At 38.0% G+C, this 22,159-nt stretch overlaps 1 protein-coding gene across 2 annotated transcripts; it reads left to right on the forward strand.

Moving 5' to 3' along the window:
- Positions 1-307: 307 nt before the first annotated feature.
- On the forward strand, positions 308-21,322 carry LOC132621798 (uncharacterized). Of its 2 annotated transcripts, none has more exons than XM_060336223.1 (19): positions 308-762; positions 2,119-2,222; positions 2,765-2,851; positions 4,033-4,108; positions 4,211-4,285; positions 11,029-11,082; positions 11,557-11,616; positions 11,702-11,818; positions 12,197-12,291; positions 12,412-12,614; positions 13,961-14,058; positions 16,676-16,779; positions 16,889-17,054; positions 17,196-17,318; positions 18,221-18,303; positions 18,845-18,986; positions 19,915-19,956; positions 20,160-20,230; positions 20,316-21,322. In XM_060336223.1, exons 1-19 carry the CDS (start codon positions 718-720, stop codon positions 20,935-20,937), a joined length of 2,367 nt encoding a protein of 788 aa, XP_060192206.1. In that variant the 5' UTR covers positions 308-717; the 3' UTR covers positions 20,938-21,322. The 2 variants fall into 2 exon arrangements, with proteins under 2 accessions (XP_060192206.1, XP_060192207.1); XM_060336224.1 differs by having other exon boundaries at positions 311-762; positions 19,915-19,944.
- Positions 21,323-22,159: the final 837 nt, after the last annotated feature.

Genomic DNA, 22,159 nt, shown 5'->3' on the forward strand with positions numbered 1-22,159 from the left:
GGCATGCTCTATAATAGCAGCACCCCCTCGATCTCAATTTAAGTGTTATTTCACTTTCGATCTGTTCTAAAAAGAGTGTCTCTTTCTATATTTAGTAAATATCACAAGACGCAAATGATATTTTTAATACATTACACCCATCTTTAAATATATGACTACAAGATTCAAAAATATTATTTTATTTTTTAAATTTTGTGTTTAGTCAAATACATGTTATTTATAAATGTTTTCCTTCTCATAAAAACAAGAAAAAGTATATGAATCAATTATTAGTTCAATGGTTATTACATAAATTTAGTGAACTCCGATAAGACCGCGGGCATATTTACTAGTTAAAATACTTAAATTGAGATGGAGGATTAGTATTTTTTTTTTTTTAACATCCTCAAGTAAAAGAGGTATCATTTTATTTTATAAGAAATTCGTAATTGTAATTAATTCTGTGGCTTGTTTTTCTTCTGAAAAATGCCTCTTGCCACCATCTCACAATTGCTGGAACTAGTTTAAATTCTTTTTATTTGCCTTTGTTTTATGTCACCATAATAATTATAACTATTAAACCGAATCCAATCCTATCGAAATCTTGGTTTCAACCAAACACAAACACTCTCTGCTTCCAATTATTCTAGGGCTTCATCAGGATCATTGTGTTCGGGTTTTTTTTTTTTTTCTAGATCCGACAATTCTCTTCCGGGTCGGGTTATTTGATTGCATAAAATGGCCATGTTTTGGCGTATGGCTGGTCTCTCCACTGCTTCTCCAGTAAGCCCTTTAATTCTATGGCTTATATTGTAATAATATGGGTGTTATTTTTACTGCAATGAAATGTTTGGGTACGATTTGAATGTTTTTGTTTTTTTTTACTGTCTGAAGTGTTTAGTGATTGGAATTGTGTGGGGTGTTTTTATTTTTTAAGGGTATGAATTGAATTTTGTGTTATGTATGTTTGTGTTGTAGCAATTTCAATTTGAAATTTAGAATTGTGTTGAGGAAAATTGACATGTAATTGTACTGAGATGTTTATAGTAGAGTACTTTTTTGGACTGAATTTATAGTGGAAGTTTATGTTTTGAGGTCCATTGTTTACTTGTTGCATTCCGATTATCTTAATTATGCAACTGGAAGAGACTGAGTATCAGATTTCTTATTAAAAAAAAAGGAGCATTAGTGTTAGATTGACTTGGATGATGGTTTATTCTTTTGCTGAGTTAAATCGTAGAGCAATGGAACAGTGGCGGAGGAGAATTTTTGATGGACTGGTAGGCTTTATGATCGGATCTAATTTTTAGGATTTTTTTGATAATCGATTTGTTAACAACTTTCATTACTTGACCAGCAACTTTTTTTGGGTCCATTTTGAATTTCGTGTTATGCATGTTGTTGTTGTTGTAGCAATCTCAATTTGGAATTCCTATTGTGTTGAGGAAAATTGACGTGCAGTTGTACTGGGATGTTTATAGCAGAGTACTTTTTGGACTGAGTTTCTAGTGGAAGTTCATGTTTTGGGATTCCGTTGTTTACTTGTTGCATTCCGGTTAACTTGATTATGCATCTGGAATAGTGGGATTGTAAAAGAAGAAAAAACTTTGATTGTGCAGATAATGTAAGCTCATCTTTCTATAGCCAGAAACTGTTTTAAGTTTACAAGGATTGAGAGTTTCTGATATCAAGGATAAGAAAGAGAGGAAAAAGAGCGAACATTTAATAGGCTTTGGTAACAACATAGGGGCTACATGTATAGGAGTTTTTCCTTTGGAAAACACAAGGTTCTTTACCTTAGTTGGATCTTGCTAATGTTATCTAAACAGTAGGTCAGCAGCCAATGTATGACAACTATATATCGGGCAAATCTTTAGTTCCGGCCTCAATAATTAAATCGAATAATCTTTATAATATACTTATGGAATCTGAAAATATTTTGCAATTTTTTCTTTGGAATATTCGGCAATATTCTTCTACTCAAATTTTAATGAATGCAGTTGCAGTTTGATATTTGAATTCATTACTTCTCTTGACTTACAATATTGCTTACTCCATAGCATTGTATCGGTATTCAACTAATGTTGTTTCTCAAGAAATTATGTGTATAGATTTATTTAATACACTTACTATTTTCAGGTGGAGACGATTTTGGATAAGGAAAATTTTGCACTGGATGAGCTCTTGGACGAGGATGAAATAATTCAAGAATGTAAAGCTCTTAATGGACGCCTTATTAATTTGTAAGCACCTTACTCTCTCGTGTTTCTTCCGAGGTTGTTGGTATACTAGGTATAAGTTGTGATGACATTAAGGTCTATTTATTTTGAATGTGATGTATAAACTACAAAGTGTCTCCCGGTCATTGATGTTTTATGGCAATCCATTTAAAGTAAAGATCTTATAAGTCTAGATTTGCTGCTGTATTCCAAATAGTGAGGTTTAGACGAGGGAATCTAGTGATGCATGCCGTGCATTTTTGAACTATTATTTACGGTTTAAAACTGGCTAGTCTGGTTAGTTAAGAGCAGGTGGTTAACTTTTGTTATTCTGTTTTATTAATCAAGACTATGAAAGTTAAGGTGTGCACTGAATAAACCGTGCCTGGTTCAGGGGTAGTTAGGTATACCGCCTAGATTCCTTTTTATTGGGGGGGGGGGGGGAGGGTTGTTGATGGGCTGGGGCCATCTCTGCACAACATTTTTCTTGTTGTAGGTTTTAATTGCCAAAAAAAAAATTCATTCCATGGAAGAAACTGATCTTCTTATGCTTTTGTTTCTGACAGTCTGCGAGAAAGAGCTCAAGTTGAACAACTTGTCAGGTACATAGTGGAAGAGGCTCCAGAAGATGCTGAGAAGAGACGAACATTTAAGTGAGTGTCTGACTGTGGCTTGGATGTTATTTACATTTCATATTTATAGGCTCTGGATAGGGGTGACAAATGGGTGGGTTTGGTTGGATTTGGTTTGATTGAAAATGGTTTGAACAAAAATGGGTTGGGTTTCAAACCGCCCATATTTTATGTGGGTAAATATGGGTTGGGTGATAAATGGTTGAGTTGGTTATGGGTTAACCCATATTATACAAGTGTAATATTATTTCAAGTGTATGTTATAATTTTTTTCTTTTGTCAAGTTAAATTAATTTTTTCATATAAATTTCAGGGGTGAGGGGTGGGGGTAAGATTTTTTTTTTTTTCATTTTTTATAATTTTGTTATAAAAGTAAAATATATGAAATTGATTTTTTGGGGGGGTGGGGGTGGGGTGGGGGACCAGAAATTCTTTTCCATTATTTATAAATTTTTTATAGAAGTAATATATATGAAAATTTGGGGGGGGGGGGGTCGTGGAGGGGGTGGGGTGGGGGTAAGAATTTTTTTTCCATTTTTTATAAAACTTTTATAAAAGTAAAATATTTGAAATTGATTTTTTTGGGGGTGGGGGGGGGTAGTGGAGGGGGCGGGTGGGGCTAAGAATTTTTTTTCCATTTTTTATAAAATTTTATAAAGGTAAAATATATGAAATTGAAATTTTTTTTGGGGGGGGGGGATGGTGGGGGTGGGGGTAGGGATCGGAGTGGGAAGTAAGAAAAAAATTTCTCCTTTTTTATAAGCTTTTTATAAAAGAAAAATAAAGTATATGAAATAAAAAAAAGTGTGTGGGGGTGGGGGGGGGGGGCATGGCGGGGTGGGTGGTGGGGTGAGGGTTGGGGTGGGAGGTAAGAAAGAAATTTCTCATTTTCAAAATGAGTTGTTATTGGGTCTAGTGTGTTCTTATATGGATACCCTTATTTGCCCATATTTTATGGGTTAAAGAGAGACTTGAAGCCCATATTTACCCACCTGAAATATGAGTGACCCAACTCACTAACATGTGGGTAAAATGGGCTAATTTTCTAAATATGGGCTCAAATTGCCACCTCTAGCTTTGGATGATTCTTTGGATGAGAATATGAGTTCTTTTTGTTCTTTGATCCAAGCGCTAATATGAGTTCTCTTTTTCTTTGACCCAAGTGATGTATTAAAAGACTGGTTGTTCAACTTGTGCCATAGGTTTCCTTTTATTGCTTGTGAAATTTTTACGTGCGAAGTGGACATAATTCTCAAAGCTTTGGTTGAGGATGAGGAGGTATGAACTCTAATTTCTTCATGTTCTTTATTCAGCCTTTGTTCGATGCTTCGTTCCTTGAATATTGTTAATTTAGATTGGCTCTCTCTTTTTGAATGTCAGCTAATGAACCTGCTATTCTCATTTTTGGAACCTGAGCATGCACATAGTACTCTGTTGGCTGGTTACTTCAGCAAGGTATTGTCATTATCCACCAGCTACATTAGTCTGAATTATGCTTCACTCAGCTATATATATATATATATATATATATTCCTTTTGTATTCAAACCTTTCTTGATCAAAAATATATATTCCTTTTGTTTACTTCTCTAAATATATTTAACTGGAAGGCAAGTGGTTAATAAGTCTGCAAGGTGAATTCCGTTACTTATCAAAAAACAAACTTGCAAGGTTGACAACTTTTCTGTTAGTAGAAAATGTAGAAACCTCTGGTGTTTGAGACATAACCCAAATTATTGAATAATGTAAAAAACGGGTCCAAATTCTGTTTTTTCAATCATGATTTCTCCAAACAAATGAGAAATTGATGGAGGGGAGAACCTTTTTTGTTGCTGGGGAAAAGTCTTTCGAACTGTTAGACATTAGCGAAGATCGGATCAGATGGTTCATGCTCTACGAACGCAGCATGAGGTTCATAGGGAAGATTCGGATTGATGAGAACAACTTAAGATGGGTTTGTGGTGCTATAAAAGAGGCTTCAAAGGGCCAAGGTAAGCTTTGCCGGAGGTGGGGAAGAAAGATCGAAGCATATACTTACAGGGTTCATCAGAATTTTAATAGTTATGGTAGATTTGTTCGCATAGAAGCTTGGTTGGGAAATAGGAAGTCCTCAGTTATCATCCCCGAGATTATCAATAACGGTGGATGGGAAGAAATCGCCAACAAAATTTTGAGATTTCTATGGAAACCCCCTATTCAGTTGGAGAGGTGGAGCCCGCATTCCCAAGCAAGGTCTTACTGTGATGTTTCCAAGATAGAGAATTGGCCATCTCTAGAGTCAAACAATGCTAATCAGTCCATACCAGTAGCATCCCCTAACAGTTCCAGCCACCTTGCCAAATGCCTGGTCGGAAGATTCAACGACACCTTCAACACCTCCCCAGATCATGATACGATTCAAAAGTGGTTCTATAATAGGTGGAAGATGACAGCAGGGTTGAAGGTTTCTTCAATTTCACACAATCTTTTTCTCTTCGAAATGCCTTCTCGACAAGAAGCAGTTAGAGTTAAGGCCGGTGACTGGTTCTGGAATGGCCGGAGACTTACCCTGGAATGGTGGTCGCCAGACTTTGATCTGAGTTCGCCTGCTGAGCTTTGGATCAAAGCTTTTGGTATTCCACTTCATGCCTGGTCTAACAACTCATTCCAAAGGATCGGAGATTTATGTGGAGGCTTTGTGGACATCGATGAGGACACAAAGAAAAGATCTAATCTGCAATGGGCAAGAATATGCATCAAGGAGACCTCTAGAGATCTCCCTTGCAAATTGGAACTCAAAGTGGCTGATTTGAGTTACGAAATTTGGGTGATTCCAGATGCCCACACAAAAATTTGGGTCGCCGGAGATGAGCATGGTGGCAAAGGAAAAAAATTGGTAGGAGAAGACGATGCAGAGGTTTCAAGAAAAGAAAAAGAAAAGGACAGAACAGGCAGACCACTGGTGCAGCACGTGGTCTCTGACTTTAATTCAAATATTTCAAGAAAAGAAAAAGAAAAGGACAGAACTGCAGGCAGACCACTGGTGCAGCACGTGGTCTCTGGCTTTAATTCAAATATTTCAAGAAAAGAAAAAGAAAAGGACAGAACTGCAGGCAGACCACTGGTGCAGCACGTGGTCTCTGACTTTAATTCAAATTTGCCACGTAATATCAGATTGGGCCCAACACTTAAACCTAATGCTAAAACATTTGAGGTTGGATCTTCCTCTATAGTTGGGCCCACGAAATTAAAATCAACAAACAAGGCCTCTCTCTACAAAGGCCCATATCAGAGGAGAAATAAGGGTGGAAGTATCTGGAAGCCAAGGGCCCAAGACCCATGTATTTTTAACACTCGAATATCCCCCCCTCGTGATTTTCTTGACCCTCTTTCTACTGAGCTGCAGGCTCTCGAAATTAAACGCATGGTTTCAGAGAAAGAGGACGATGCTTGTCCAAGCATTTGTGAAGCTGATGATGAAGGAGAAGATGGAGAAGAGTATCAACAATTGGTACCCACTGGAATTGGAGAATTTCAACAAATTGGTTCACTTGGAATCCCTTCGCAGCTGATGAATCCTGCAACTGCATCTGGGATCGGAGAATTTCAACATCCACTTGGAATTCCTCAACAGATGAATCCTGCAATTGCCTCTGATTCTGACCAGTCTTCTATCGCATGTAATGGGTTCCCATCACTTCCTTGGTATGAAGACAATGTACATAACCATCAGGTGGTCCAAACCCCATCAGTTATTCCTACTTCTAATTGGACTAAATTGATCATGGTCAAGGCTTGCAAAGCTTTTGGGGTAAATGTCGCCGGATTCGAACATGAATTGTTTGACATGATCATAAGGATGGAACAAAGGAGGCAGCAGCAACAACAGATGGTATCTTCAGAGGGCGGGCCAAAGCCTAAAAAGAAGAAAGGGGCAACTGAGTTAAAAAGATTATCGTCAAGTTTAATTCAGGATGCCGAGCCATCAAGGTTGAGGGGTAGGTCTCACAAAGCTCAGTCAAGATGAAATTAAAAATCTTAAGCTGGAATGTCAGGGGTTTGAACGAAAGTCAGAAAAGGAGTACCATTAAGTCTCTATTGATGAACTGGAAGGCTGATATAGTTTGTTTGCAAGAGACTAAAATTGAGGACTGGTCACATCAACTTGTAGGCTCTCTTTGGGGTAATAGATGGGCTAGCTGGGCAGTTTTACAAGCTAGTGGAACCAGGGGGGGAATTATAATAATATGGGACAAAAGGCTGTGGAAAAGCATCATCATTGAGCCTGGAACATATTCAGTTTCTGTAATTCTGGAGAGTCTGCAAGAGCAATTCAGGTGGTGCTTCACTGGGGTGTATGGTCCACATAGCAACAATGAAAGGGAGGATCTTTGGTATGAACTAGCTTCTATAAGGGGCACCTGGGATGGTTATTGGGTGTTGGGAGGAGATTTTAATGTGTGTAGATTTGATTATGAGAAATTTAATTGTCACAGAAGGACAAGTGCCATGAAAACTTTCTCAGATACTATACTAGATTTGGGTCTCATGGATTTGCCTCTCCTGGGAGCTCAATACACTTGGTCTAGAGGAACTGAACAATTGCAGGCATCACGATTAGACAGATTCTTGATTTCTCCTGATTGGAATGACTGTTTTAAGGCTATAAAACAGATAGCTCTCCCTAGAGTGGAATCTGATCATAAGCCTTTGATGTTGGAGTGTGGGGACTGGGACTCTAGCGCATCTTACTTTAAGTTTGAAAATATGTGGCTGCAGACAGAGGGGTTTCTTGATTGTGTAAAAGCTTGGTGGAATAATTATGAGGTTGTGGGTAGTCCTGATTTCATTCTAACACAGAAGCTTAAACTTTTGAAAAAGGATATCTCCAATTGGAACAGAGAGGTATTTGGGAAGTTGGAAGACCAAAGAAGCAAGGCTCTAAATGAACTTTCAAGACTGGAGCAATCTACTGAAGGCAGAATCCTTACGGAAGATGAAAAGATTCAATCGCTTAATTTGCAGGCTCAGATAGAAGAAGTAGCAAGGATTGAAGAGATATCTTGGAGACAAAAGTCAAGATGTCTATGGCTCAGGGACGGGGATAGAAACACAAAGTTTTTCCAAAACATGGTTAATGCACATAGAAGGTATAACTGCATTGATAAGATGCAAGTAAGGGGGTCCACTACTGAAGACAAAGAAGAAATCAAAGAGGAGATTTTGAGCTTCTATCAACAGTTGTATACAGAGAATGAACCTTGGAGACCATCGGTTAGATTTGATAATCTAGCTAGAATCTCTCAAGAAGAAAAGGTCTGGCTGGAAAGGGAGTTTGAAGAAGATGAGATTCATTCAGTCATTAAAAATTGTGCTCCAGATAAGGCACCAGGGCCGAATGGCTTTACTATGGCCTTTTTTCAACATGCTTGGGAGGTCATCAAAAATGAGATTATCAATGCCTTGAAGCACTTCCATCACCACTGTCACATGGTCAAATGCATCAATGCTTCCTTCATTTCCTTGATTCCTAAGAAGAAAGGGGCAATCGAACTCAAGGACTACAGACCAATCAGTCTAATTAGTAGTGTCTACAAAATTGCTTCAAAGTTACTTGTTGAAAGACTCAAAACAGTGATCGGGAAATTGGTGACGGGGAGTCAGAATGCTTTTGTTAGGGGAAGGCAAATCACAGATGCATCACTCATTGCCAATGAGGCTCTAGATTGGAGACTAAAGAGCGGAGAACCAGGGTTGCTATTCAAGCTAGACATAGAGAAGGCTTTCGACAAAGTGAGCTGGTCATATGTGCTTAACATTCTGAGTCATATGGGCTTTGGAAACAGGTGGATAAGGTGGATAAAGTATAGCATCTCTACTGTCAAATATTCCATTTTGGTTAACAGGGGACCTGTAGGTTTCTTTTCCCCTCAGAGAGGCATCAGGCAAGGTGATCCGATCTCACCCTTTTTGTTCATTTTGGCAATGGAAGGACTTAGCAAAATGTTGCAGACAGCTAGCCGTTTGCAATGGATTGTGCCATTTAAGATAGGAAGGAACCCTGGACCTCAAACTGATGTCTCGCACCTGTTATATGCAGATGATACTTTGATCTTTTGTGGTGCTGAGAGATCACAAGTGACAAAGCTTAACCGAACCTTATTTATTTTTGAAGCTATTTCAGGTCTGCATATGAACATGCTTAAGAGCACTATTTATCCTGTCAATGAGGTACCAAATTTGGAAGAGCTAGCAGATATCATGGGTTGCAAGATTGGATCATTTCCTTCCACTTACTTGGGTCTTCCTTTGGGTGCTAAATACAAATCTACCGAAATCTGGACAGGAATCATTGAAAAGTTCGAAAAGAAATTGGCAACATGGAAAATGCAATATCTTTCATTTGGTGGCAGGCTGACATTAATCAACAGTGTTCTCGACAGCTTACCTACTTATTATATGGCACTGTTTCAAATCCCAACTGACGTTCTGGAGCAAATTGACAAGTTAAGGAGAGATTTTCTCTGGGAAGGCAACAGTGAGGACCACAAATACCATCTCGTCAAGTGGGAAAAGGTGACTCAACCAAAATTTCAAGGAGGTCTTGGTATTAAGGACCTTGCAGCTCATAACAAAAGCATGATGATGAAGTGGCTTTGGAGATTCAACTTGGAGGATGCAGGGTTATGGAAAGATGTTGTGATAGCTAAACATGGAATATTGGATCCTTGGTGCACAAAGGCCTCTACTCTTCCTTATGGAGTGGGTCTCTGGAAGGGTATTAGAAGATTGTGGGACACCTTTGTTCAACAGACTCATTTTGAAGTGGGCAATGGCTCACTCTTAAGATTTTGGAAGGACAAATGGGTTGGAAGTACCATCCTTCAGGATGACTTTCCAAATTTGTTCAGAATAGCTCAAGATCCCAACTCTGTAATTGCTGCTAACAGAGAAGGGAACATTTGGGACCTGTCTTTCAGAAGAAACATGTATGATTGGGAAGCGAATGAGTTGCTAGATCTTTTTTTGAGACTTCAACAATGTTTCATCAATCCCACTCAAATGGGGACAACACAGTGGGGGAATCTACACAGTCAAGGAAGGATATCATCAAATGTGCTCTAGAAATCCATTCATAGACAATTGGCCCTGGAAACTCATTTGGAGAACAAAGCTACCTCTTAAAGTCATATGTTTCACTTGGACAGCTCTATATGAGGCTTGTCTTACTCAAGACAACCTGATGAAAAGGAACACTCAGCTTCCAAGCAGATGCCATATGTGCAGAAAGGAGGTGGAAACAACCAGGCATCTTTTTTCCTCCACTGTGAAGTTGCCTCAGAAATCTGGAATCTGTTTTTTTGCCTCTTTGGTCTTAATTGGACCATTCCTCTCTCAATAAAGGAAGCTTATGAGAGCTGGAATCTATGGGAAGTTGACAAAACCATCAAGAAAATTTGGAACATGGTACCAGCTAGTATATTTTGGTGTATCTGGTTAGAAAGGAATAGGAGATGTTTTCAGGGGGTGTCAACACCTTTAGGTCTTTTGAAAGCAAGATTTATTGCCAATTTGTTTAGTTGGACCAAATTGGTCCCTGTAGGTAATGCAGATCAACTTTTGGATTTTACTAGCTCATTAGTTCTGGCTTAGATATTTGTTGTACAGCCAGACAGTCTTCTTTTTGTAAGCTCAAATGCTATATCTTGTAATTATTGCATCTTCTTGATGCCTTTGATTAATACCACTTACTTCATCAAAAAAAAAAAAAAAAAACTTTTCTGTTGGCATGCCGTGCTTTTAACTTCCAAAAACAACTTTTTCTTAGAAAAACTTTGAGGGTCTTTCGGAAACAGCCTCCCGACATTGTAGGGGTAAGGTCTGCGTACACTTTACCCTCCCCAGACCCCCCATTGTGGGATTTCACTGGGTACGTTGTTGTTTCTTAGAAAAACTTTCTATTATTCAATTTATCCTATGTAGTTGCTATGGTTTTTCTCCCATTGCCGCCAAAAAGCAAGGTGATAGTTGCATGTTTGGATAGTCAACTGTAAGACTGAGTGAAGGACTTTACCCACTGGATTTTGGATGAAAACAATGCTGCATTTAATATTTTTTTTGGGAATACTTTCAATTGTTAAGGCTTCTTCCTTCTTGTGAGCTTATATTCAGTTTGTCAGTCTCTGTACTGGACTTTGATGCCCAAGTTTCTTATTTTAGGTTGTCATATGCCTGTTGCTGCGGAAGACAGCACCGTTTATGAACTATGTACAAGTAAGTCCTCTGCTTCTTCTTAGCTATCATAATTGATTTGCAGTACAAAATACACACACGCACGGAGGAAATGATTGGATGTTATATCAGTTGAGGCAAAGATGGGCTATGGATGTACCAATGTAACCTTGCTCCCGTTTAGTTTCCAATCCAATTCTTTTATTTTCTTTAAGATGGTAGAGGGTGATCGCCTGCTGTCACTTGTCTGTATCTTCTTAGGTTTAAAATGCCAGTTTTTAAGTAAAGAAAGATGATTAATTTGTTGAAAGAAAAAGATAAGATAATATGACTAACTGGTATGGTCTACCAATAAAATTGTTTCTGTATTTAACGTATCAATAGTCTGGCTAGATTTTGTTTTTAAAAAAATTTATTGTCCTTTGTACAATGGTGAGAAGTTGATTTCTGCCACCTCTTAATTCTTTCAATAAAAAAGTCAAGGACAGTCAATGATAATGGTTTATTCTCTTGTAGGCTCATCAGGATATTATCAAAAAGTTGGTTGATCTCATTGGAATTACATCCATCATGGAGGTTTATAGTTTTTGAAATGGTTTAAGGCATGTTTTGGTTGATCGACTTTAAGTAAATCGGGAAGTCCTAATGCTTTTGATTTTAGGTGTTAATTCGCCTAATTGGCACTGATGAACATTTGTATAGCAACTTCTCGGACTCCATGCGGTGGTTGGAAGATACAGATGTGCTGGAGATGATCGTTGACAAGTTTAGCTCATCAGTATGTCAATTTCCTGAATTAATTTAATGACACTCTAATTTTCCATGTCATTACATGATCTTTGTGTCTGATATCAGACCTGGCTTGTGGAATTAAGATAATACTGCACTTCTGCTTTATGTTACCATTCTACCAAAAACAAACAAAAAAATACAGCATCCCCGACGATATTTGCGATGAGACCTAGGTGTTGGGGACTGATGGCAAGGTTAATTCATCGATTTTATATGTTTAACATTATGTGCTTATTAGAGAATGTTAGATGGGGCGGATCAAAAAATGATGGTCTGGTATTAATCTATTTAGTTAGTGACTTGGTACCCTGCACGCTTGTATTGGTGTAGGTTACTATGGTAATGAGATGCTCTGTAATTGCAGGATTGCCCTGAAGTGCATGCTAATGCAGCAGAAACTGTGTGCGCCATTACTCGATATGCTCCCCCAGGGATAGCTGCCAAAATATCCAGCCCAAGGTGCTTTTAGTATTGTGGACCTTCATTAACTTTGGATTCAGATTGAAGCCTCAGGCCAGTGATAGTACTGTATTTTCTAGGATCTAACAAACAGATATTTGATTATACGATGTTTCGCAGTTTCATTGGGAGGTTATTTCGTCATGCTCTGGAGGGCTCAAGACCTAAATCCGTTTTGGTTAACTCGTTATCTGTATGTATGTCATTGTTAGACCCTAAGAGGCTATCATCGGGAACATATTACATGTACGGTCGCCAGTCAATGCTGTGCTCTGGAGTAAGTGCGAATCCTGAGACTGTTGAAGGGATGTTGGGAAGCTTAGGTATGGATTTGTTGGTTTTCTTTCGAGAATATCTATTGGTAGACAATGTTTTTGTGCATCCTCTCAAACTCCCACCTTCCCCTTTAAATAGAAAGGATTTTAAACATTTTTTATCTTGCAGATAGTGATTTTAGGCTCTGCTATATTGCTTAATACATTTAACCTTTTATATATGGGATACAAGATTTTCCTAGTCATACCACTTGTAGATTTAGCCCTGCGGAATTCGTTCTCTCTTCTTCTTTGGAGATGAGTACACCTTGAAACAAAAATTATGTGGTGCCTTCTTTGCCTTCCATATCGCTTTAAATCTCGTATCCGAATCTCTTAACCTTATCTAACCTTATCTGACTTCTTTTTATGCTTTTATTGAGCCGGGGGTCTTTCGGAAACAGCCGTCCTACCTTGGTAGGAGTCAGGTCTGCGTACACTCTACCCTCCCCAGACCCTACGATGTGGGATTTCACTGGGTTGTTGTTGTTGTTGTTGTTCTTTGCTCTTAAGGTTCCCTAGAGTCTCTATTTGGTAGCAAGTGTTAGTCTGAATGTGGTAGGGAAATGGGGGAAGTCTTCTAGGAGTCTTATGGTGTGGGGGACGGGTTTCCCACGTGGATAACAGTGCCTGCAACAGTTTTGTCAAATTGAAGGGAGTTGATTGGTATCAAATTTCACTTGGTATTTTGACTTGACTTGTAGAACATATATGTTGGTTTATTTTAGTGAGATTGAAGGATAGATGTGCGGTGTGTGCTTACCATGGAATGAAATTGTACTTCAGCAAAGTTGGATTTTGGAGAAATAAATTGAAAGCACAAATGAAGTTTAATATAGACATGGTATGTGTGACTTCATAGTACTTGATCAATATAAAACCAGTTGACTTTTTCTTTTATTCGCGAGGTTTAGATTCTAGGTTCTCTTTATGAGTTGTGTATGTGATCTTTGAGATATTTTTTACTTATGTGCGTTTTTGCTCTTTGGTTTGACATAATTGGCTACACCACACGCTATTGTGAGTAGGCTGATGCTTACTGTTGGAAAAGGTAGTTGGGTACACTGGTTTGATTGTATCATACCTCAATTTTAACCTTTCACGTCCTAATTAATTGGAGACCCATTTGATGTTATGGTTGTTCCTCTTCTGCCTCTTGTATTTTGTTTTTGTTTTCTGCTGGATGTCTTTTTTTTTTTTTTTTTGGAAATACTGAGTTTGAGATAATACATTGTGCTGTACGAGTTGTCTAGGTTCGGTATGTTTTACATGTAAATTAGATATATATGCTATGATTTAAAATTGTTTCTTGCCATTCAAGTGGAATAACTTTTTATAATTGTTTGTTTATGCAGGTGATTTACTGAAGCTTCTGGATATTTCATCAGAGGATTATGTCTTGCCCACAACATATGGAAGCTTATGTCCACCTCTTGGGAAACATCGTCTGAAGGTAGTTATTGAACATTTTCTTTTAGGAAAATAGCATGTTGCTTGGTTCACATACTATGTATGCTTAGATTTTAATGCAAGGGCTGTTTATGTGGAGATTAATAATGAGATTGCTGTACATGAATTGCTTTAAAAGAGTACTTTTGTCTTTAAATAATATATTCCCTGCATTGCTAATACACATCTTCTTATTTCACATTCTATCCATAGATTCCCCCATAACGTACTGTATGTATTATTTAGTACTTCCAACCAGATGCTGTAGTTATGTGGTTATTTCTTACTGATGCGGCTAACCAATACTGTCTTATCTTATGCGGAGTTTTATGGTGTCATTAATTATTTCAAAGTGCCAAGCAACTGACCCCAAGTGTCTGTCTTTAAAATTTGAGACTGGAAATGGATATAATCTAATTTTGCTTTGGTCTAGCTTAGAGATCAGCATTGTCAAAGATGAAAAGTGCAGAAAAACGCCAAGGTCTTTGAGGCTTTAAGCGCAACACAATTCTCGAATGCATTGTGCTGATAGTATTTTCTGCGGGAAATGGAAATGGCGTTTAAATCTTTACTTTTTCTTTTAGTAATTGGGAGTTTCAGTCATTTTTTTTGGGATAAGACATAATTAGCCCCTCAACTGACCTCATTTTTTCCAAGTACACACTTGAACTTTGGTGATTTGAAGTAGAATTATTATTCCCTCTTTTGCTGACATAGCATGGAGTGATTATACTCTCTTAAAACGTGTGAGAAGCATTAGGAAGACATCTCTTGGCTGGAAAATCAGTAATCTTGGCCGGGAAACTCAATTTTTGATCGCCAGCCTATACTACTCAGCTTTAACTTCACTCTATCTATCATTTTTCAGAACTCCAACTCTTTTATCTCACTGATCTCCAACCCATCTCTTTTATCGCACTAAAAGCTCCTTAGTGCTGTAGCAAACAAACAACTCAAAGACGCCATTAGAAAAGACCCCCTCAACATATCCACTCAGTTCACAGTTCATAGAAAAAACCCAACGTATTTGCCTTGCTGACTTCACCCAAAAACCACATCCTAGATCCATCTAAAGGGACCTTCTGTATGGTGCTTTCTGAAGAGATCTTTGTAGTCCAAAAAATAACTTGTAAGAACTTGTGCTAGGATTTTCATTTGCTTTTTCAGTCAATATGCGTGTGATCTGTTGATTTGAGTGGTTAAACTTGAGTGTTTTTTGTATTGAAATAGGGGAGATGAAAGTGAAGAAAAAATTAGGAAAGAAAAAGAAAAATGGGTAAATGACACGCGGCATGCTGCAGCACGTGTATAGTCACCCTTTTTTCCATTTGGGTAAATACCTCTTAGGGTGGTGTGTTTAGTTGGCAAATGAGGGCCAGTTTGGGGGCTTAATTGCGTATTATCACTTATTTTTTCTTTGATCAAACATGCCCTTATATCTATCTATGTCGTGCAATGCTATCAATACTTTGGAGGTCCACTTGGTCTCAATACAACAACAACAACAACCCAGTGAAATCCCACATCGTGGGGTCTGGGGAGGGTAGAGTGTACGCAGACCTGACTCCTACCAAGGTAGGACGGCTGTTTTCGAAAGACCCTCGGCTCAATAAAAGCATAAATCCACTTGGTCTCAATAAAATTTGAAATATTATCCTTCATGCTTTGTCTCCAGCATTCATTTCTCATGGATTTAACCATGTGCAGATCAATAATTAACTTGCATGTTAAAGTAGCATCAAGTTTGCAGCGCATTATACTTTTGTTGAGTCTGTCAGCTTTATCTTTTCAGTAAGTAACTTAATAAAGGCTTTTGGAAAAAGATGAAGACACGTATACAAATATAATTGAGTTTATGAATAAGAGGACTATACTTTAACATCAGCCTGCCTTTTTCAGCGATTCGTCCATATTGCTTTGCAAATCCTTCCCTAGGTCCCTTTCCGCTACTCCGACCCAGAAAATAAACAAAGAATTATGATGTAAATATTTTTATTCTCTCTCCCGGCATTTCTTTTAGGCTATTGCTTACATATATGGACACGACATGGCGCAGTTACAGCTTACCGAGGACATGACCTTAGATAGGAGGGTTTGGAGGACCCATATTAGGGTAGAAGGCTAGTAGATAGTCTCATTACCCTGCCTTATTAATAGTCGCATTATCGTAGTATAATTTCTTGTGCTCTAATTTATGCTATTATGCTATTATCTGTTATTTCCTGTGCTTTGATTATTCTATGTTATCTGTGTCGCTTGCGTTACTTCATTTCCATATCGCTTTGAATCTCTTAGCCGTATCTGACCTCTTTTTATGTTTTTATTGAGTCGAGGGTCTCTCGGAAACAGCCATCCTACCTTGGTAGGAGTAAGGTCTGCGTACACTCTACCCTCCCCAGACCCCACGTTGTGGGATTTCACTGGGTTGTTGTTGTTGTTGTTGTTGTATTGCTTACATATATGATATTGACCGAACTCCAATAGTCTTGATTTTATCTATCTAAATAACAAACAAGAAAAAACAAACTACCGTCCACCTGCACTGTGTTTTACAGTTATGCTGGGTGGTATATAGGACTTTGATTCCTCAGATTTTGATTTCAATCAACTGGGAATTTCAGATTATAGAGTTTGTTTCAGTCTTGGTGAGTGTTAGCAGTGAAGCTGCTGAAAAGGAGTTGATCCGGCTTGGTGCTGTTAAACGCATCCTAGAATTGTTTTTTGAGTAAGTGCTCCGTAGAATTATTAAGTTACTATATTTTCAATAACCTTTTGATTTCTGTTACTTGGTATTGTCTACGTATCTGATTAGTGTTACTTGGTATTGGATATAGGTATCCATACAACAACTTTTTGCATCATCATGTTGAGACTATCATAGTTTCGTGCTTGGAGAGTAAGAATATTCAATTTGTTGAACATCTTCTTAGTGACTGTAATCTTCTCGTGAAAATTCTGGAGGCAGAGAAAAATTCAACGCTTGCTGCTGATCCATCCAAGGTAATATTCAAAATATAGGTGCTTTGACTCAACGTTCTTAATTTTACTTGCTTTTCCCTCCTTATTTTTTTAATTCTTTTCCTAAATCTTGGGCTATAGTGTTGAAGCCTTCAGTCATTGAGTTTTTTACCGTGGATGCAGCCAACAGCCTCTGTTGAGGGAAGATCTCCACCCAGGATTGGAAATATTGGGCATCTGACACGAATAGCTAACAAACTTATTCAACTAGGGAACAACAATAATGGCATACAGTCGTGTCTGCAGGTGTTTTTGAGATCTCTGGTTTTATATGTTATCACTTCTTTCTATTTGTTCACGTAATTCTTCCAATTTAAATCCATGCTGTTTTACTGTGCTATTCAGCTACACAAGGCATAGGGATGTTTGTGCTTCAAGTAGCTGAATTTTGCTTTTTGGTACTCAAGGTTCATTTGGGTTGCTAATACTGATATGTCGCATTTTCATTAAGCGGTTCAATCAGGGAAAGTAATCATGACTCTATTGAATAGGGATAGAGGGAGTAATGGAGTTTTAACAAGTCACTTCTCTAACTTTGTTTGGTCTCTTATTTGCTTTCTGTTGGTCAGCCCAGAAGTTGCTCTATTCTACTCATATACCTGGTAGTGTAATAGGTGTTCAATCAACTATTTTCTTTTTGATAAGGTAATGCTGTATATGTGAATGATCAGCAACAAGATCTGCTGGAACATTAAGAAAATTACAAGCATCTGTTAGTTATGACAGAATATGTAAAGAGTTGAAAAAATCAAACATGGCCTCCAAATCCTACTAGACATTTACATTTGCCATGTCTCAAATAGATAGGAAGAGAATACATTCGAACTTAAGACTAAGTATATTTAGGGTCATCATCTCTGGGTACCTTGAGGTTAATTTCAAATGCCTCCTATTATCTAGAGCATTTACCTACTTGTGTCAAGTTTTGCTCTTATATGGTTGGGTTTTCTTAATGCAGTCACACTTTAGTGATTTAATATGGTCAAGTTCCTATCCACATTAGTTTGAGTGGTTGTTATTGATTGCCTAAGACATGTATGAAGTAGGAGCCCTTTGCAGTTCCTTTTCATCATTAGCTTCTGCAAATTCTTTTATCAAATTATCATCTTTTGCAAATTCCTTGTCCTAAATGCAACTACTTTTGGCAGGAGAACAGTGAATGGATTGATTGGCAAACAAACATCCTTCAAAAACGGAATGCTTTGGAAAATGTCTTCCAGTGGGCTTGCGGGTGAGTGTTCCTTATTTGCCTGCTCAAAGTTATTTTGAATAGGAATCACTTTGTGCTGGTTAGTTTCTCTGGTTAATGCCACATTTTTGCCATACACCTTTCGTGTTATATGACTAATTTTGGTTCTTGAATATGTCTCATTGATGCTGCATTTATGTTGTAACACAGAAGCATTTCTGAGTTTTCCTGGCTGAGTTCTTTTAATGACATTTACCTTATAAAAAAATATCTGGCTGCAATGGAAGAGAGATTCATGCCCGGATTTGAGTGTTCCTCACTTGTTCGTCCGTGTGAATTTTATAAATGTTATACCTTTTTTCTTTTGATTTGGACAAAACATTTTATACGTTATGAAGAAAACAAAATTGATGATTATGCGAGTCTTTTTCTTACTAATGGTCAATACTCAGTACATCCTTTCTATACAAATGATATATTTTCATCTTTTTATTGGATTGATCCCGATTGTAGTTTTCTACTTTCTTTACCACCATAGTATAACATTTTACTATTAAATTTTGTTTCATGTAACCTTTCTCAGGAGACCCACGTCACTGCATGACCGAATGAGGGACAGTGATGACGATGATTATCAAGATAGAGACTATGATGTTGCAGCTCTGGCAAATAATTTAAGCCAGGCTTTCCGATATGGAATCTATAACAATGATGAACTCGATGAGGTGCTCTTTCATACCTTAAAAAAAGACAACATAATTGTGCATTTCCTTATCTCTCTATTCTTTTACCATGTAATGGTCAAGGATCCTGTGTTTATAACTGGAGAAGGTATCGTTGACAAAAGTTTTGGAACACTGATAGGTAGTTGGAGAATTGATTTTTTCTTATATATAGTGGTCCTTCCTTAGAGCTGCCTGGATAGTGGAATCTTTAGAGATGAAGCAAATGTGTCCTTATAAAAAAAAGTGGGATCTTTAGAGATGAAGCAAATGTGCACAGTAAATGTGCTTTGATTCATATAAGTGCCATACCTTTTGGCATATATATTTTATTGAATTTGAGTGTTGTTTGTATCTTCAAGTCTCGATCACAGCGACGGTTGTTCCGCATCCATGATAGAATTTTTGACTGTATAAAGCCTCTGCTGAAAATGGTAAGCTCCACAGTTCAAATAGATGTAACTGGGTTAGACAAAACGTCCTGGAATCCGGGGCAGCATTATATGGTAATCAGTCTAGATGTAGTAGGGTAAGACATAAATGAGTGAAGCTAGAGTGACTTTTATCCTGTTAATATCATAAGAATAGTATTCCTAATTCTGTCATCATTAGGAATATTGGCATTTAGGTAATCTTCCTTATTAAGTGGACTTCTTTCATTTTAAGCTTAAGCTTACCTTATCTCAAGTAGCCTAAACTCTTTGCAGATAACACATTGTCTGCAACCAATTCAATACAAGTTCTATCTTCTTTTTCCTCTCTTTTTTAACAGTCCCAAAACAACGGGATGGCTTGATATTTGTTTGTTCTTTTGTAAACCTTTTTTATAACTTCATGTTTAATCTTTAAATATCTGATTCGTTTAAGCACATGGTCATTAAGTATATTATCATCAAATCGTGTACTCAAGGAGGAATTTATCTGCATGCAGGCTCGTGGTTCACTTGAGCGTGATGATGAGGTAACTGTCAAGGTTTTATTTTAATCCTTCTGATTGTTCAGTTAATGAGATATACAAACTCTCTGCTACCGTACTGCTATGCTGTTTGTGCATATGCTCGAGAGAGAGTACAAGACCTACCTTCTGTCCTTCTCTCCTCCTGATCCACTTTAGTTTAGCTATCTAAATTGTTATGGTTCGTATTCATTTGAATAAACTCTTCTGATTTCCTGTAGGATGTCTATTTTGATGACGAATCTGCTGAAGTTGTGATATCTTCACTTCGTTTGGGGGACGATCAGGAAAGGTGGGTAAAAACATTGTTCAGAATGCATTTTTTTCTTGTCCCGGTATCATTTGCATCAATAAAGTTACTTATAATTGCTTTGCAGCGGATCACTTTTTACAAATTCCAACTGGTTTGCTTTCGAGGATGACAGAACAATTAATGATCAGTCCATTGAATTGGTTGCTTCTCCCTCACCTAACACTGAAGACACTAATGTTATTAAGCTCAGCACGAATGATGATGCAGCTGTTGCTGATGAAGATGAGGATTTGGCAGACACTGCCACATCTGAGCGACCTGAGGCAAAACCAAGTTCTGATCTTCCTGCGCCCACTAGTTTGTCTGAGGACTTGCATCATGCTACAGGCAGTGAAGCCATTAAGCCTCCTGAATGGGTCGAATGGCGAGAAAGCTCTGATGCAATTGGAACGTCCGATCAAGCCTCGGATTCACCTGATGTTGCTGTTGTGGTCGGGCCTTCTTTACCTAATGGCGATGTCAAAGTGGAATCAGAAGCAACGAGGGGTACTATTCAGTCAAAAGAAGAAAATGTACATATTCCACCCACCAGTAATGTGGAAATTGAATTTGAAGGATCACCAGGTGATACCTCACAGCCTCCAGAAAGAGGTGGGAGCCAAAACGCTGGCAATCCTAGTTCTGTTAGTATCGAGAAGCCACTTGCTGCAACTGAGGGTTCATCTAGTGGAGAAACCAAGAACTGAAGTGTGGAACTACTATGAATTCTTTATGTGCCGCCGTGGGAGAGCAAACCCAGCACTTATGCCATTGACCTGGCGCACTGATGAGGGTCTCAGCTCTTGCTGTCAGCTGTGACTAATATATGTGGTTTTGGAGCCTGATGTACATTACTGGGGCTTAATAGTCGACTTAGCTGCAGATGATTCTTTCCTCAACTTAGGTAAAGACTGCTCTTAATTTCTTCTCACTTATAAAGGCCTTTAGTGCAGGTGATCAGTAGATCATACTTTTATTATTAACACAGAACTGCTTCTAGATGAGTCCAAACTGCTGAAGGGAGTTGTATGCCTTACACGTTGAAAGGATCTTGTTTATATGTCATAATTATCATTTTTCTTTCTTAGTCCATTCTCTCATCGCCAAATTACTGATCATGGTTGGTGAAGTATGTCTACTGATCTTTCGGTCTTCGTCAATGATATTGGCAACCATTTTATGTTTTACATATTCCTTTCGAGAAATGCACAGCGTTCCTGTGTAGGCTCCCAGTTAATAAGATGTTGCGATCGACTCTGTAACTCCACTGTTCTCTTCCCACTAAAGTTTGTAGTCAATATAATTTAGCTTTTATGAGTGTTCTTCATGACTTCTGTCTATTTGTTGTGTTGTAAGTTCTCAATTCCTCGTTTTCAATTTCAATCAATATGTTATTTATGTCGAAGGCCATTTGGAAGTCTTAAGTAAGTCATAAAAACACAAGGTAGTCCGGAAAAAGTCCGGCGTATTTCACATAGTCAACATATCATTTGATAACTTTAATAACTTTAGCGATGTAAAAACATGCACAACACCGCAGAGCACATGCATCTTAGAGAAAACATAAATGGAGGGTAAGATCTCCACTTACCTTGATTCTAACTTAGTTGAAATGGAATATCGAGTCAACGCTTCAGCAACGTTTAATCTACAGATACCATAATTTAATCATGTCAATCAAGGCCTGAAAAGGACAGTTCTATCTCTGGGACTTAGCTTTAAGGTCCTTAAACCATCTTTACGAAGCAAGCTTATGGTGAATCACATTTGAAGCGTCAATCTCATACTAAGCCCTGTTCCATCTTCCTTAGACTTTTGTCATGTGCACAAACCTCCCTCGCAAAGGTAAACGGGAAAGTCATTATAACATACACGTTTTATTCTTTCAAGTTAGAGAGCGTTTAGATGAAGTTTGCACTCATTGGAAAG

The sequence above is a fragment of the Lycium barbarum genome, chromosome 12 (assembly GCF_019175385.1).
Source record: "Lycium barbarum isolate Lr01 chromosome 12, ASM1917538v2, whole genome shotgun sequence".
NCBI classification, from domain to species: Eukaryota; Viridiplantae; Streptophyta; class Magnoliopsida; order Solanales; family Solanaceae; genus Lycium; species Lycium barbarum.

Bases quoted from the DNA above. Each gene is read 5' to 3' on its own strand.
- LOC132621798 (XM_060336223.1), top strand. From the start codon at position 718: ATGGCCATGTTTTGGCGTATGGCTGGTCTCTCCACTGCTTCTCCA. The intron at 2,852-4,032 runs GTGAGTGTCTGA...CTTGTGCCATAG, and splicing joins GAGAAGAGACGAACATTTAA to GTTTCCTTTTATTGCTTGTG. The intron at 11,819-12,196 runs GTATGTCAATTT...CTGTAATTGCAG, and splicing joins TTGACAAGTTTAGCTCATCA to GATTGCCCTGAAGTGCATGC.